The 14,371-nt window shown below is 40.3% G+C and overlaps 2 protein-coding genes and 1 long non-coding RNA gene across 5 annotated transcripts; 1 reads left to right on the top strand and 2 right to left on the bottom strand.

Moving 5' to 3' along the window:
- Positions 1–3: 3 nt before the first annotated feature.
- LOC106948865 (uncharacterized) lies at positions 4–1,751 on the bottom strand. The gene is made up of 2 exons (XR_001425267.1): positions 761–1,751; positions 4–183 (listed from the first exon to the last, which is right to left on the bottom strand). It is a non-coding gene; the product is annotated as an uncharacterized LOC106948865 (long non-coding RNA).
- LOC106948863 (contactin-associated protein-like 2) lies at positions 178–10,822 on the top strand. Of its 3 annotated transcripts, none has more exons than XM_015034735.1 (4): positions 178–367; positions 5,999–6,262; positions 7,077–7,148; positions 8,028–10,822. In XM_015034735.1, the coding sequence occupies exons 1-4, from the start codon at positions 193–195 to the stop codon at positions 8,225–8,227; spliced, it is 711 nt and encodes a 236-aa protein (XP_014890221.1). In that variant the 5' UTR covers positions 178–192; the 3' UTR covers positions 8,228–10,822. The 3 variants fall into 3 exon arrangements, with proteins under 3 accessions (XP_014890221.1, XP_014890223.1, XP_014890222.1); XM_015034737.1 differs by lacking the exon at positions 178–367 and adding an exon at positions 1,818–1,930; XM_015034736.1 differs by lacking the exon at positions 178–367 and adding an exon at positions 1,937–2,148 and having other exon boundaries at positions 8,028–10,818.
- A 1,671-nt stretch (positions 10,823–12,493) lies between these two features.
- LOC106948861 (lipocalin-like) lies at positions 12,494–13,939 on the bottom strand. Its single transcript, XM_015034733.1, has 6 exons — positions 13,844–13,939; positions 13,502–13,641; positions 13,349–13,428; positions 13,158–13,271; positions 12,970–13,071; positions 12,494–12,877 (listed from the first exon to the last, which is right to left on the bottom strand). The coding sequence occupies exons 1-6, from the start codon at positions 13,937–13,939 to the stop codon at positions 12,837–12,839; spliced, it is 573 nt and encodes a 190-aa protein (XP_014890219.1). The 3' UTR covers positions 12,494–12,836.
- Between the last annotated feature and the right edge of the window lie 432 nt (positions 13,940–14,371).

The raw sequence follows: 14,371 nt of genomic DNA, 5'->3' as shown, positions 1-14,371 counted from the left end.
AAGAATTTTTTTGACTTTCTGCTTTACAGTTATTGACTGATCACTAAAATGCACTGGATATTGTGGCTGTAACGGGAAATATGTGGAAAAAGCTTAAGCGGTATGAGTAATTTCATGAGACCTATATGTGATAGATGTCAGTCTGTGGATTGGTGTTGGTCCAACGCAGATCTCTGCACCCACCTGGAATAGATGAGGGAGATGAGTCATGCCGCAGCCGGAGCAACAGAATCACATTCCTGTCTTCTGCGCTATAAATCTGTTGGGTCTCTCTCTTTCGGTGTGCGTCAGATAGAAGGAATAAATTCAAAGAAGAAACGAACTGAAGGAAAAGCATCATTAGAGACAGACGACTATAGCCCTCAGGGTAAATGCCATGTACTGTACATTAGCACCACACTAAAATTAAAAGTATCTGTTTTATTTCCACATATTTTTCCCTTTCTATAGATACCGCTAAAGAAAAACGCATGCCTGAAAGCAAATCTGCTAGTTTAAGGCTGAAGTACCTCTCTCTGAGTAATGTTTAGAGGAGCTAAATGCAACGCTTTTATTTAGGGACTGTTCAAATCTTTGATATTTATTTGATCATCCTTACTGTATTTTACTTCAGTTCTATTAGGGAGCCAAGATAACTTAAGAGAAAGTGCTCTATATGGCAGTATAAACAGAGCTGTTGGCGCAGAAATACACCGCTCATGGTCAGAAACGACCAAATCAGAGCCACTCTCAATCATGCTCATGCACGCGCTGCTCACACCTTCCCTCTGCTCTCCGCTGTACTTCAGCTCCTCCACCCACAGCAGAGCCTGCCTTGAATGTGCAGGCTGGCTAGCAACGCCGCCGATGACGGCAGATAAATATTCTAAACAATAGGAAACATATGTCTCCTATTCTAAAACAGGAGATATAAAAAATGAAATGTAAAATAACTATCAGAATTTTATATAGTGTAACATGTCTGACACTGACGGGGATCTGCTGCAGCCTCACAGTCAGTCAATAACAGGATTTAAACGTTGTTTTTTTGTCACAAAATGATAAAAAAAATAAATAAATAAAAAAACGGTGTTGGAGGCTTTTAGCCAGTCGTCTAAATAATCCTAAGATGTTTTGGTCAAGTACTTCTTGGACTGCTGAAGTGCAGGAATCAAACCTCTTAGCCAGCAGCTGTTTGAAAAGTACTCAATTTCCTGAACAGCTGAAGCCTTGGCATTAACCTGTTCATAATACGTATTTATAGAAATGTTGCTCTTTTCAACAGTATGGAGCAGGACTATTATATGACTTCGTTCAGGTCTGTCCGTGTGTGCCTTAGAGCAGCGATTCACTCCCTCGGTGTTTAGACTCAAATCGACTGCGTTTCCTTTTCTTTGGAATAGCATGTCACGATTAAGTCCAATCAATTTCCTTCCTCCAGAGTAGCCTTTGACCATCTCTGTTTTGTGTTGACCTTTGCATTGACAGCCACACAACATCCTGACTCCAGTCAAAGCTCTGATAAAACCCTGGTGTTGGATCAAGCTGATATCACAAATTTCCCTTCCTTTTCTGTCTCCGATTGGCAGCTTGATTACCTCTGTAACATCAATCTGTCCTTTGTGCTCAGACGGCTGTTTTGTGTGTACGTCTCCATACGTCTCGAAAGAATGACGTCATTACCAAAAAGCCACGAGTTGGATCTGGGATCGGGGAATCCTGATCCAGGCCACATCGGATCCTGGATCCGGGTTTTCTCCAGCAAGCGTCTGGGAGTGGGGGTGGGACTGCACTGCAGAGAAAAGGGAGGGATAGAGAGAGGTAAAAAAAAAAAAAAAGGGGGGGGGGGGGGGAAACAGGGAGAAAAGGAGATGCTTGTCAGTGTGTTGCTGTTTCCACATGAGCCACATAACAGAGAGAGAGAGAACATCTGAAAGAAGAAGAGAAGAAGGTTTGGTGCACAAACTCTTCACAGACACAAGTCTGTGTAGGTAACTGTGGTGAATGCATGCCTGTGTGTCCTCTGCTCGCGTTGCTGCTGCGTTTGCATGTGTGTGCCAAGGTTGCGGCAGGTCACTGAGTCATCTCGGCGAAAACTGAACCTCGAATCTGTATCTGAAGCAGAGAGTTTCATCCCGTCCTCTTTTGCCGCATTTTTTGTACTCATGGGTGGGAATGTTTTTCTTTCTTTCTTTCTTTTTTTACCGGTTTACTTGCTAGATGAACAGGATTATGGGAATTTATGTGTCTGTGCGAGTTCCCTGCAGTCACTTGTGTAGGTGTGTGTGTGTGTGTGTGTGTGAGAGAATCTGATCCGAAAAGAGCCATCGCAGACAGTGAGACAACGTCAACGTGTCTGTGTTGGTTTTTAATTGGTTTGGCGTGTTAACAAAATTAGCATCCTGGTCAAGGAGGATGCTGGAGGTGGCGCTGAAGAGCATACCTGTGTGTGTTTGTGTGAATGCATGTGGGTGTGTTCTCTCTGGTTGAGTGGGGAAAGCTGCAGGTATATTTGCTGTGCTTAAAACCGATCCTCATCAATCATCACATCCCGCTTTTCTAAGCAAACATTTATGTGACACCGCCTCCTGTTGTGTAGCTTTAGCTTAATTCAGACAAAAGACAGCTTTGTTTTTTTTTATGTGGCTTAACATCTAAAGCTAGAAAGTTACATTGTTGTCCTAATGCTGCAATTAGGACAATTTCAATTTACTGCAAAACATAAAGAACTTTTTTTTTTTTTTTTTTGCCAATTTATGATTTTTTAAATCACTTTTAAATGTTTGAAGAAAGCAAATGATTCTAAACTATTTATTCAATCTTGCCTCTATCCATTTTCCCATTTTTCCATCTGTTTATGTACTGCAGTAAAGATGCTTGTCTGCACCTCTCAGTAGAACATCTGAGTGTTTGTGCATGATCCAGATCTACTGGAGGGCGTGGTGGACGGACCCACATTGATATTCTTTTCACGCACCTCTAAACGCATCACGCTTCTCCATTACCTCGCACCAGCAACAATGTCTCCTCTCCCTCGTCCACCCCTCAATCGGCTTCTATTTGTCGCCATGGGAACCATTTGATTCCCCCTCTCTCCTCACTGTTTCTCTCCAACTCTTTTGTCCTTCACACTTTCTCCGCTTTGTTTTCCACCCACCTTTCCTCTTATAATGCCCGTTCCTTCTGAACCTTGGAGCCACACCCACCCTCTGAGCCAGTTCTGCCTGTCACTTCTCCTTCCCCTGTTTTATTCATCCAACTTACACACACACACACACACACTCACTAACACCCCATAACTACCAATTGTGTTTCTTTCTGCACCTCCTTTTTTGAATTATTCATGCAAACTGACTCACCGTCTTGAGGGTGCAGTCGACTCTTTTCAACGACGCTTCTGCCGTGTATTAACGTGCGTTTGGTCGAGATGGATTAACGAAGGGTCACATATGGTCACATATGGTCACACGCGAGCGAAGGACCTATAAATCAAACATGATGCTGCTTTTCATCCTGGCTAAATGAAGCAGTCCATTCTGTCTTCAAATTATAACCTGTGTGTGTGTGTGTGTGTGTGTGTGTGTGTGTGTGTGTGGAAAAGCTGTTTGCTTTGTGTTTTTGCCTATGTTTTATTGATTAGTGTAGAAAGCTGCTAACACAGGCTATGACCAAGCTTTGCAAACAGGAGATCAGTTTGTGGTTAGTGTTAAATCACTTGTAGGTGTTTGTAGATTAGTGTGCTGAGAGCCGGGACAAGGCAAAAGATTAATGAAAAGAAACAAGAAATCTAAGCATGTTAGATTTTTTGCTTCAATGGCCTCATGTATAATGCATACTTATGGATAAATATGTGCGTACCTTTCAATTTTCAATGCCTTGGATTGAGCTGTAATATTTTTTTCTTGTAAAGATACTGATTATTTGTTACCAAAATCCACCAAGCTTTTTTGAAACTATTTAAGATGCTTGTGAATAAATATCCAAGAATTTCTTCAAATGTTACTGCAGTTTAAAGCTGCTAATCCAAACTTTAAAGTAGTACACTATCTCCAGTTGGGTGTCACTTATTTTAAGTTTCTGCCTAAAAATGAGAACAAAAGGGTTTGAAAAAAAAAATCTATTTTTCTGAACGACTATAGCTAATGAGTCAGCCTCTTAATGCAGAGTCATACAAGTGGATCTGGATAAATCTGGAGTCCAGGTGGACAAAGAGAGACACAGAAGTAGCAACAATGAACGAGTCTGACTGGAATCAAAGACGCACGTTATCGCCTCGTTTTTTGGTTGCATAATTATTTTATCATTTCATCTTTAAAGTTGTAGCAGGCTTTTTTTCTGTTTTCCATTGGTGTGCACCTGGAGTAGAGATCCAATCTATGTAGTTTCTCTAGCAAGAATGCAAGAATTTCTTGGGTTCTGTTTGCAGTTTGGTTCAGAGTTCTGAGGAGCAGAACCTCCAACATGTGCCAGATGAAAACAGCAACTGCTTTTCTGGAGACACCATTTTTGTGTCCACTGAAGGAAGAAATTGTGTGACACCCAGTCTGGGTCATTGAGAGGTGACCACCAGTCCCAAAGCAACTTATCATTGCATCAAAATGTGTTATATATATATTATTATTACTAAGATATCTGGGGATTCTGTTCATCACTAGATCCTACATGTTGATAAAGTGCTGCTCATGAGATTGAGGATGTTTCGATAAATACTATTACGTAGCCTCAATTGCTACATTTAACAATCAGCAATTTATGGGACTTTATCATTTTCGACTTTCTGCCAGCCAAGAAGGTTCTGAAAGGTTATAATGTAACCCTTTTTTTCTGTAGAAGTTTATTTTTCCTTCTTGGACTAGTAATTGTAGTTTTCTATTGAATTCACTTTTGCCATATCTACTCTGTCTAAGCTTCTCAAACTGAGCCTCTTTGCAAGTTCAGCTCATAAAATGTAAGATTAGAGTTGATCCCCTGCTCCACCCTTTCTATACAATGCATTATAAAATCTGCCACATCCTTTGTTTGCTTTCTGACTTGCACTTTCCGGTAGTTTCCCGTGTGTATTGAAAATGTCATTGTGTGCAAAGGAGCCCAGTTGCAATCCCAGCAGAGAAGCATGTTAGTATTCACACACAGGGCCCCACAGTGATCAGCACATGTTCAAGCATACAGAAGAGAAGCATGTTCTGCATTTGAAAGATGGCTGGTACCAGTAAATCTGTCCGCTGTCCTGCTGTTTGGCACCTGCTGCTCTCCTCTTGTGTGTGCGTGTGTGTGTGTTTCTATCCACTCTTGTTGTGCACCTCATGCAAATTCCCAAACCTTTTCAACTTTTTCCACATTTGGTCATACTTTAACGCATTTTAGATCGAGATCGAGAGCCACTGTTTGACTTGTGTCTCGCCATAAAAATTGCTTTACTCATATTAATGTGTGTATTACATTCAAAATGCATAGCCATTGTGCAGACACACAGAGAAAAAATTAAATACAGAGAAACCATGTGCGTGGCATGAAAATTAAGACATAATACACAGACGGGGTGAAGTTTGTAGATCCAGGCACAAGAGGAATAAAAAAACAGGACTATTTCTGGTGCACACACAAGCTTGGATTGGACTCATCAAAATGAAATAGAGTTAGAATTATATTATCAACCATGTCCAGATACTCAGAATCCCATCATCCAGATTCATTAACGACGAGCGTGGTTGCACATGGAGGAGTCCTGTTAGTCATCATGAGGTCATAGCGTTCTCTGTGATTGTCCAAACATTTCCTTCTGGGTGTGTCCGAGGCCATGCAGCAGCAACAGACAAATTATTTCATTTAAAAAATTAAATCCCCCACTTAAATGTTGTATTATTCAGCGTCAAAGGGGGATTGCTTTGGAATCGGCAAGTTTAAAGTTTGCTATCCGAAACCATGTGTCGGAGAATCTTATTTCTTTCGTTTCATACAGTGCTGAGTTAACTAAGACAATTTAACAAGCTCCTCTTCTCCGTCATTTATCTCTGCATAGAAACTGGACCCATAGACCCCGTCCTCATCGAGAGATACAACAGCCCGGGTTTCATCGGCTGCCTGTCCCGCGTGCAGTTCAACGGAGTCGCGCCCCTCAAGTCTGCTCTGAGAAAAGCCGCAGACGCCCAGGCCGACAGCCACCCTGCGTCTGCCTCTCCTGTGTCCTACCAGGGCAAACTCGTGCAATCTAACTGCGGGGCTTCGCCTCTCACCATCCCACCAATGTCGGCCGCACCGAATCCCTGGCCTCTGGACAACACCGGTCGGTACTTCTAGAATAAAACTCTCTCCTGTAAACGTTCTCTCATATGAGGAGCTTTTTGTGGTCGACATTCCAACTTCTGAAATGTGCACAAGCAATATATCCTATAATTAGGCGAGATTAAAGTAACAAAACGTCCTTTCATGCTACAAGCCTAACATACAAATCATTATCAAGATACGTCTTGAGCTGAAATTATGTATTTAATCGTGTACGAACTTTAGAAATGAACCATGATAATCGTCTTACACGACAACAATTGCTTGCATTCATGAAAGGATTTGCAAAGAGGTTTATTTATACCTCTACCAGCAAGAATTTTTTTTTTATTTTTTTTTTTATGTTTTGTATTTAGTTTCAACTCCACATTTCAATTTGTCTTACTGGGAATTTGTTATAAATCAACTCCAGTCTTGCATAAATGTGAAGAAGGAAAAAAATGTATGATTTTGAAATGGCTTTACAGACGGATGTTTCACACGGTTGTACCCATCCCCATTTACTTTGTCGCCCATAAATAAATTTCAGTGGAACTAATTTCATTGAGAAGTTACCTAATTTATAAATAAGGTCTACCTCTTTATTCTCAGCATGTCAGAATATTAATGAATAAACTTCATCATAAAGACAAGAAACACAGAAAATTCAGAAATAAATCTTACAAGAATTCAAGGATAGCATTAATTAAAGAGACAGTAAAAAAAACAGAAATTTGTGTTTTTCCTTTGCTTTTACAAGCTGGTCTAGACTTGCTGTACGTTACACTTTCTTTTTGTTGATGCTTTTTCCTGTCCCTTTTCTCTTCGCCGTGCAGATGCAGAGACTCCCCTAAATGAAGAGCGAGTCATTCCTGATGGAGTTAACAGGGACTCGGCCATCATTGGAGGTGTGCCACCGCTACTTATGTTTCGTGTATGAACACTGCTAAAACAATATATGCGGAGAAAGAGTTGTCATAGTTCAACCTGATATAAAAAGATCTGGAAATAATGTCTCACTTGTTCTGGTCAGAAGCCTTGTTTTGGGTGTCGTGTCTCATTTTGTAATAGAAAATAAAATAAAATAGTAAATGAAAGGGATTTACACTTTGAAATGGCAGTTTTCAAAAAAATTAATTTAGGCAGATTTTGGTTAAAAATGCACATTAAGTAAGATCAATGACATGTTTTGCGTAATTATTTTTGATCTCCACATGATGATTCATATGCAGTAATCATAATACCCTGCAGTAAAAATGTGTAAAAGCATGAAATAAATTCTTATTTTAGTAGCATGGACTAAAATGTAAACGGAGAATTCACTTTATTATCTGGTCAATGCCATTTTTAAAATAAATGCAAGAAAAACAAATGAAATCTATACCTGACATTAATATTTTGATTAGAGATTTTGGGATCTTCTTATTCATAATCCATGACTTTCTGTTTCCCTGGGGTATAAATTTGGTGTGACACCAGTGCACATTTTGTTTTAGCCACTAGTCTAGTGCATGGTAATTAGGATAAGTGGGATGGGAAAAAATTCAGGTGGATCCAGCTTGCAACAAATGATGTGGGAATGTGGCGGAGAACGTGCTGAAGTAAAGAGTCCATAGGAGACGAAACCGAAATCTGGTAAATTATTTTAAGCATCAATGCTTGCTATGTGCCAGGAAATGTGGATGGCACTGAAAACGTAGGCGGCGGACCAATGAAAACTTTGAAGTGAGGCAGCAGACGGGACTGAAAGCTCAGTACATTCGACGTGCTATCTCTCTCTTCCACAGGGATCATCGCAGTGGTGATCTTCACCATCCTGTGTACGCTGGTGTTCCTGATCCGCTACATGTTCCGTCACAAAGGCACCTACCACACCAACGAGGCCAAGGGCAGCGGGGAGTCGGCCACAGAGTCGGCCGACACGGCCATCATCGGCACCGACAACCCAGAAACTATCGACGAATCAAAGAAGGAGTGGTTCATTTAACGGGCTGACGATGGGACTCGGACAGAGCAGGCAAAATGCGAGACCATCGTTGCTCACAGATGGAGGAAGATTAATCACGTGACCGACCACTGGCGATAAAGAGGAGTGACTGTTCACAAGGACAACAAACTCCCTGAGAAGATGAGGGTCGTGGGGAAATTTCTGTTCCATTCTTTTTTTTTTATAAATCCAGAGTATTAGAAAAAGAAAAGTCGGACGCTTATCCTGAGGAGTACAGCTGTAAAAGACTATACATGTATATACTAACCAGCTTATCCTTCTTTGTATCGTGCTTGGGAGTTTTCAGGAGTCCTTTGAATACTGTGTATGACAAATAATTACACTTACTGGATGGTGTAATAGCAAAGATTTATTGCCAGTCCTTGTTTGGTTTTGATTTTATATTTAAACAGAAATCTTATATAAGAAATGATCAAATCAACATGCCAAACATTTTGTTTGTTTTTTATCTTTTTCTTTTCTTTTTTTTCCCATTTTTCAAGCTGTAGTCGCACCAGTCTGTCAACACTCGCATTCATCCAGTGGAGCACATCCTGTAACCTGGTAACATAAGAGTTTATCATGAATGCCAAAAGTCTCTTTGTAAATATATTTTGTGTCAGTTTTCCTGAAAAGATTTATTTAGAGTCCAAAATGCCAATGAGAAATGTCATATCTATATTACAGTAATATATCTGTCCATTATATTATATATGTGTAAAATACAGAGTTTTATGTTTAGGTCTCTCATGACTTTCGATTGTACGGGACGCTCCCTCCTGTGGCGGCGCAGAGAGGGGTTTCTCAGAGCTTGATGGCAAATTGTGATTTTTCCACCGATGGTTTAGCTCATCATCATGGCAGCTTTCTTTGAGTTTATGAGTGAAACCAAGAGCCTTTACTCATTCGGACGCGAGCGGTCAGTTTGTTTCTTTGCCAAACACTTTGGTCTTATTTTCAAAGTTTGCGGATATCATTTGGCGTTGAAGGTTTTCTTTGCATTCTTTTTCATGTTAAATGGAGCCATTTCTAACGTGTGCATGTACGCAGTGTGTGTAGGTCAAATGCTGAACAAAGTGCCAGAGGAGGCAGCTTCACAGTTTTTCTTTATGCACTTAGCTCCGAGCGTTGAAGGAGCCTGAAGCAGCATGAATTTAAAGTAAAAACTCCGAACACCACCAGGGATGAAGTTAGGATGGTAATTGGCTTACGAATCTGCTGTGCCTTTAAGGTGTTGAGCCATATCGCCTTTTCTTCTGTTACTTAACTTAGACCCATAACAAAAACTTGACTGATGCTGCATGAAATCTATTCAGGTTTTCTTTTGCTTCCTTCGTAAGATGGTGCTCTTCAGTTTCGCACAAAATGCAAACTCCAGCCAGTTTTTCCCAGCCCATCAAGTATGTCGGCGACGGTAAGAAAGTTAAGCACCCAAATGGAGAGACGGAAATGAAATGAAGTAGGTTGCGAACTGATGACTGTGTAATATCAAGTGGGAAAGGTGTTGGTAGTCTTATGCTGTCAGCCCGGATATAAGCAGCAGTTCAGTCCGGATCAGAGTCACATGGCTGAATCAAGTTTGTCTCAACTCAGGATGGTTTAGATACGAAATGTATCACAAAACGAATCAAGATTGCATTAACCTCTTTCCAGTTTGAACTGCTGCATATTCTAATTAGCAATTGAAAACTTGGAGTGCAAACTATGACTTACTTTCTTTAAAAGCCACTTCTGCCCCCCTGACACAGTGATTCCCCTGGGCAAAGAGCCATATCACCCAGATCAGAAACGGCTATTCCATACTGCCTTTGTATTACGTCCTGTGGCAAGTGAGACCAGAGTTGCAGACTTGTATTATTTCAGCAGTGGGCCATCTGGTGGCTGTTCTAAATGTGCCATAAATTTGCAAACCGAATCCAGTACATAGTCGTCATCGGCATACAAATCGATCCATTCCATCTGTGTGCTTAACTTTTTTTTTTTTTTAAAATCTGCTTTAGGAAAAGCTGTGCAGAATTATATATAAGGAGCAACTGCATGGATGTGCTGCCTACAAACGACATCTATCCTCTGAGACGCACACAATCTGCAAAACAAAGTTCTGTTTCTAACTTTGCTTCTTTTGTCCTGTCAGCGATGTTTACCTGTTCCACGTGTTTCAATTGAAACAAGCTGCCAACCGTGTTTTTAGTTTTTATTTCAATTTGTTGCTTTGTTTTGTTTTGTTTTTCATATGTGTCAGTTTGGTTAAAGAGCTCCCACTCACGTGAATGATTTTATTCCGGCCCATCGCTATCGCCTCAGGGTTGTACGCAGATCACTTCATCGGAGACGTATTGGCAGCTGAGGAGCTCGGCTCGCCTTCGTCTGAGGCCTCAAAGCAAACTTTTTAACATCGCATCCTTCTCACGTTATCGTCTCTGTTTTCCTTTTTCTAATTATATTACTCGGAGTCCAAATAAACATGCACGCACACCCTCTTCTTGTGGTTTAACCATAACGTCGATGATTATCAGTGCTGACAGACTAAACCATAATGCATTTGTTCAGCTTTCAGTTCTGTTGAGTACAATAAAGAGTGTTTGATCAATAAAACCTTTTTTTTTTTTTTTTTCCCCCCAACACATCACTGTCTACTTAAAGCTTTCATCTCACTGCTTATCCACCCCTGGATGTTGTGTTGCGCATGTTTGAGAGTAGAGTATGATGCTGTGGTTTTTATTAAGAATTTAAGATTAAATTCAGAAATGGTCTCTTTCAGAGATAAGTCTCTTTAAGAGTTTACTTGGTTGCGTGTTTAATACTATTGTCTTGCTCTGAAATCAACATGTCATCTTCAACTTTTCATCAAATATGACTTCAAACATTTTTGCAGAAATGTGTGGGTGGTAGCTTTAAAATCAGAGGATGTACAGATATGAAAATATGGAGCTTGAGGAAACGCCTGTCAGTCAGCAAGATCTCTGTACACCTACACAGACTCTCAAGTCAACAGTTCTTGGCTATATTTCCAAATACAATAAATGTAAACCACTGCTCAGATTACTGCATTATTGAACACTAATTGGTTTCCTCTCTAGAGTATGCATGAGCCTTTGTTTTCTTTTGTTTTCAGATGTTGAGTGGGTATTTTTCTGAAAAGTTCTTGGCTGCCACCTTGTGGGCACGCTTTGTACCTGCAGTCACATAGTCCTATGTAAAAAGCAATGAATCCATTTAAATTTTCCAGGGGGTTAATGGAATGGTTGCAAATGTGTGGGGTGTTTTTTAATGAAAGTTCATATAAATAAAGGCCACACAATAAGGCATGTTTTTTCATAAAAAGAAGTGACAGTCTGCATACCAAAATATTATATATTATTTATGTGTAGTTTTTTTTACAAGGCAACGAAAGACCGAAAATGTAGGAAACGATTGAAGTAGCGGGGTTCGGTTACCGTTTCAGTAGAGCTGGCTTAAAGTATAAGCAAACTTTGCAACTACTTAGTGTCAAGTTGCAGTTGCAGAGAAGCCAAATCTATAGAGAGGCTGTGGACAAAATAAATACTTTAATAAATTAATGTTATTTTATCACTAGTAGTATATTTTTCAGTAGTGTTCAGGGACAATTGCCATAATAGATTTTCTAAATTTCTAAAACAGTACACTTGGTCAGGTAAAGAATTTACCTTTGTCTTCAGAAGAACAAGGAAACTACGTTTCGTTTGTGTTTGGTTTTTAATTTGCTGCTCTTCTACCTATTTAAAATATACACCTTCCCCATTTAAAATGTATATTTATTTTTGCTTGAACATTTTTTAATTATGATCTCGATGCCACCACCAAGTCTGGTAAATACAGAATCCTGTGTTTTGTATGACTTGAACCAGTTTGCTTAACTCCTCTTTTTGCTGTTTGTATAACAGGACATAGCTGACTGATTACTGTCAGCTTCATGCTTAGCTTTGTTTCATTTGTTGCCATTATGTATGTGTGTGTGTGTGTGTGTGTGTGTGTATATATATATATATATATATATATGTATATATATATATATATATATATATATATATATATATATACATATATATATATACATGTATATATAAAACTAGGTTGTACATATATGCGTTTTAGTAAATTTAATTACTTCTACACAGTGATGTTTGCAAATTACATATATTTTTAAATCAGACAGAAAAGAACAGCGTGAAACAATATGGGGGTGAATTTGTTTTCAGATTTTAATGTGTGTTTAGACAAAAAAAACCCTCTAAATTCTGAAAAAGTTGTTTTAATGATTTTATTGGCTTTAAACTATTTTTTTTAATGAAAGAAAAATACAAAACAATCCTTTCATTGGTCTAGATTCGGACATCTGTAAGCCACTGTGAATACTTTATTGTTCCACTCTAATGTTGCTGTTAAAGCACAGTAGAAAAAAAAAAATACCAACTGAGCTAGGATCAGCTCCTCCTTGGCATGCAGCGAGAAACAGAATTAAAAGCTCTACATTCATAGTCTGAGGTGCAGCTTTGTGACGCAGCAGGTGACACAGTCGGGGGGAGAAGAAGATGCCTTTGAGATGGAAACCCTGGACTTCAGAGACGAGGAGATGAAGATCAACGTTTTACTGTGGCGCGGGGGCTGCTGTGGCTTCAGGGCACTCGCCTGTAATAACACATATGAACACATATATGAACACTGAATCAGTTTTAGTGTACATTTGGTGATGGATGATGAGTTTTGGGGTGACAACATACTGTTCGGCGGGAAAATAACAATGTTTTCAGCAAGGATGCCAGTGTCCAGAGAGAACTGAGTGAACTTCTGCTGCAGGTCATCGCTGATCTCAGAACTGCGGCCTACAAGCACAACAGGTTTATTTCATCTCAATATATTATTTAAACCCTGTCAGCAGGCCTGGTCCTTGTTGGTGATAAAAACCTACTGTAGAGCTTGTTGAGGATCTCTGAAACTCCGTCTTTTGTCTTGATGGTGTGGACCACAGCGTAGTTGTCGTACACGATGTCAACAAAGCGCATGTCGTTGTCGTTGTTCCAGGCTGGAAAGAGCAGGAAAGACGGGAGCATTAGATTGCCGTGAAGACGCCCTTCGTTTGTCTGTGTGGTCGCCACTCACCCTGGCTGTGGAAGGTGAAGCGTCCGGGAGTGTCTGTTTTCTTCGCCATGTGAGTCATCCTCCAGCAGGTCCCATCAGCACTACTCAGAGACCCACAAAGTTATCTTCCAGTACAAACAGGATTCTGTCTAAAACAATGCATTATCCACTTACTTCAGTGTGGCATAAGAGAGATCCAGGTCTCCAATATCAGTGGGCACCATCGTGGCAGTACCCATCTTCATTGTGGCTTTACGATTCACAAACCACTGAGCATTGGTTGCAAAGCCAGCCATGTACCACTTTCCTGCAACCTAAAGAAAGCACAGAAAGAGGTGATTTTTTTTTCTAGCCAGCCTACACTAAGTGATTTCAAATGTCCATACATGGCATCATTTTTATATTTGTGCCTGAGAAGAAACTTTTTAAAAAAAAAAATCTCTCTCTCTCCCTGCACAGTTGTAACATTTACACATTTAAATTTTTTTTATTAGGTCGTAACTCTTTTTTTCTCACCTTCTCCAGGCTGAAGTCTGGTACAGGCATGATGTTGGCGCATGCAGCCAGCACGCAGGTGAGGGCGGTCAGCATTCTCAGCACTGTGGTCGTCATGGTTCCTCCAGCTCAGAGCGACTCTCTCAGGCAAGGGGTCAGGAGCGTCGGGGATACTGAAAGGGAGCCTTCTGAGTCTTCTTATAGCCTACTGCAGCATCCTACCTCCCCTCATGTCTCCTCCCCTCAGCTCTCTTCCCTCTGCCCCCTGGCTTGAGCATTGAAAAAAAAACAAAAAAAAAACCCTCTGGATCTTTCCCAAAGTATGCAAATTACAGCTGTTACACAACCGGCACGTGGATGGAGGAATTGGGGTGGAGGCAAGGAGTGCTTTTTTTTTTTCTTGTTTTTTAAAGAGATACTGAAGGATGACTGACCTGTCGTGGCTTCTGTTTGGTAAGAGCACAAAAGCCAAGAAAACAACAGAACAGAGCAGCAAATGTTCTGCTTTGAGGTCAGCTCTGGGTGCCAGTTATTGGGATCAAACTGAAC

This window comes from Poecilia latipinna, unplaced genomic scaffold (genome assembly GCF_001443285.1).
Source record: "Poecilia latipinna isolate Pla-1442-1.1 unplaced genomic scaffold, P_latipinna-1.0 Scaffold309, whole genome shotgun sequence".
Taxonomy (NCBI): Eukaryota; Metazoa; Chordata; class Actinopteri; order Cyprinodontiformes; family Poeciliidae; genus Poecilia; species Poecilia latipinna.
The sequence above is the reverse complement of the archived record's forward strand: the minus strand, read 5'-3'. Positions and strand labels throughout refer to the sequence as shown.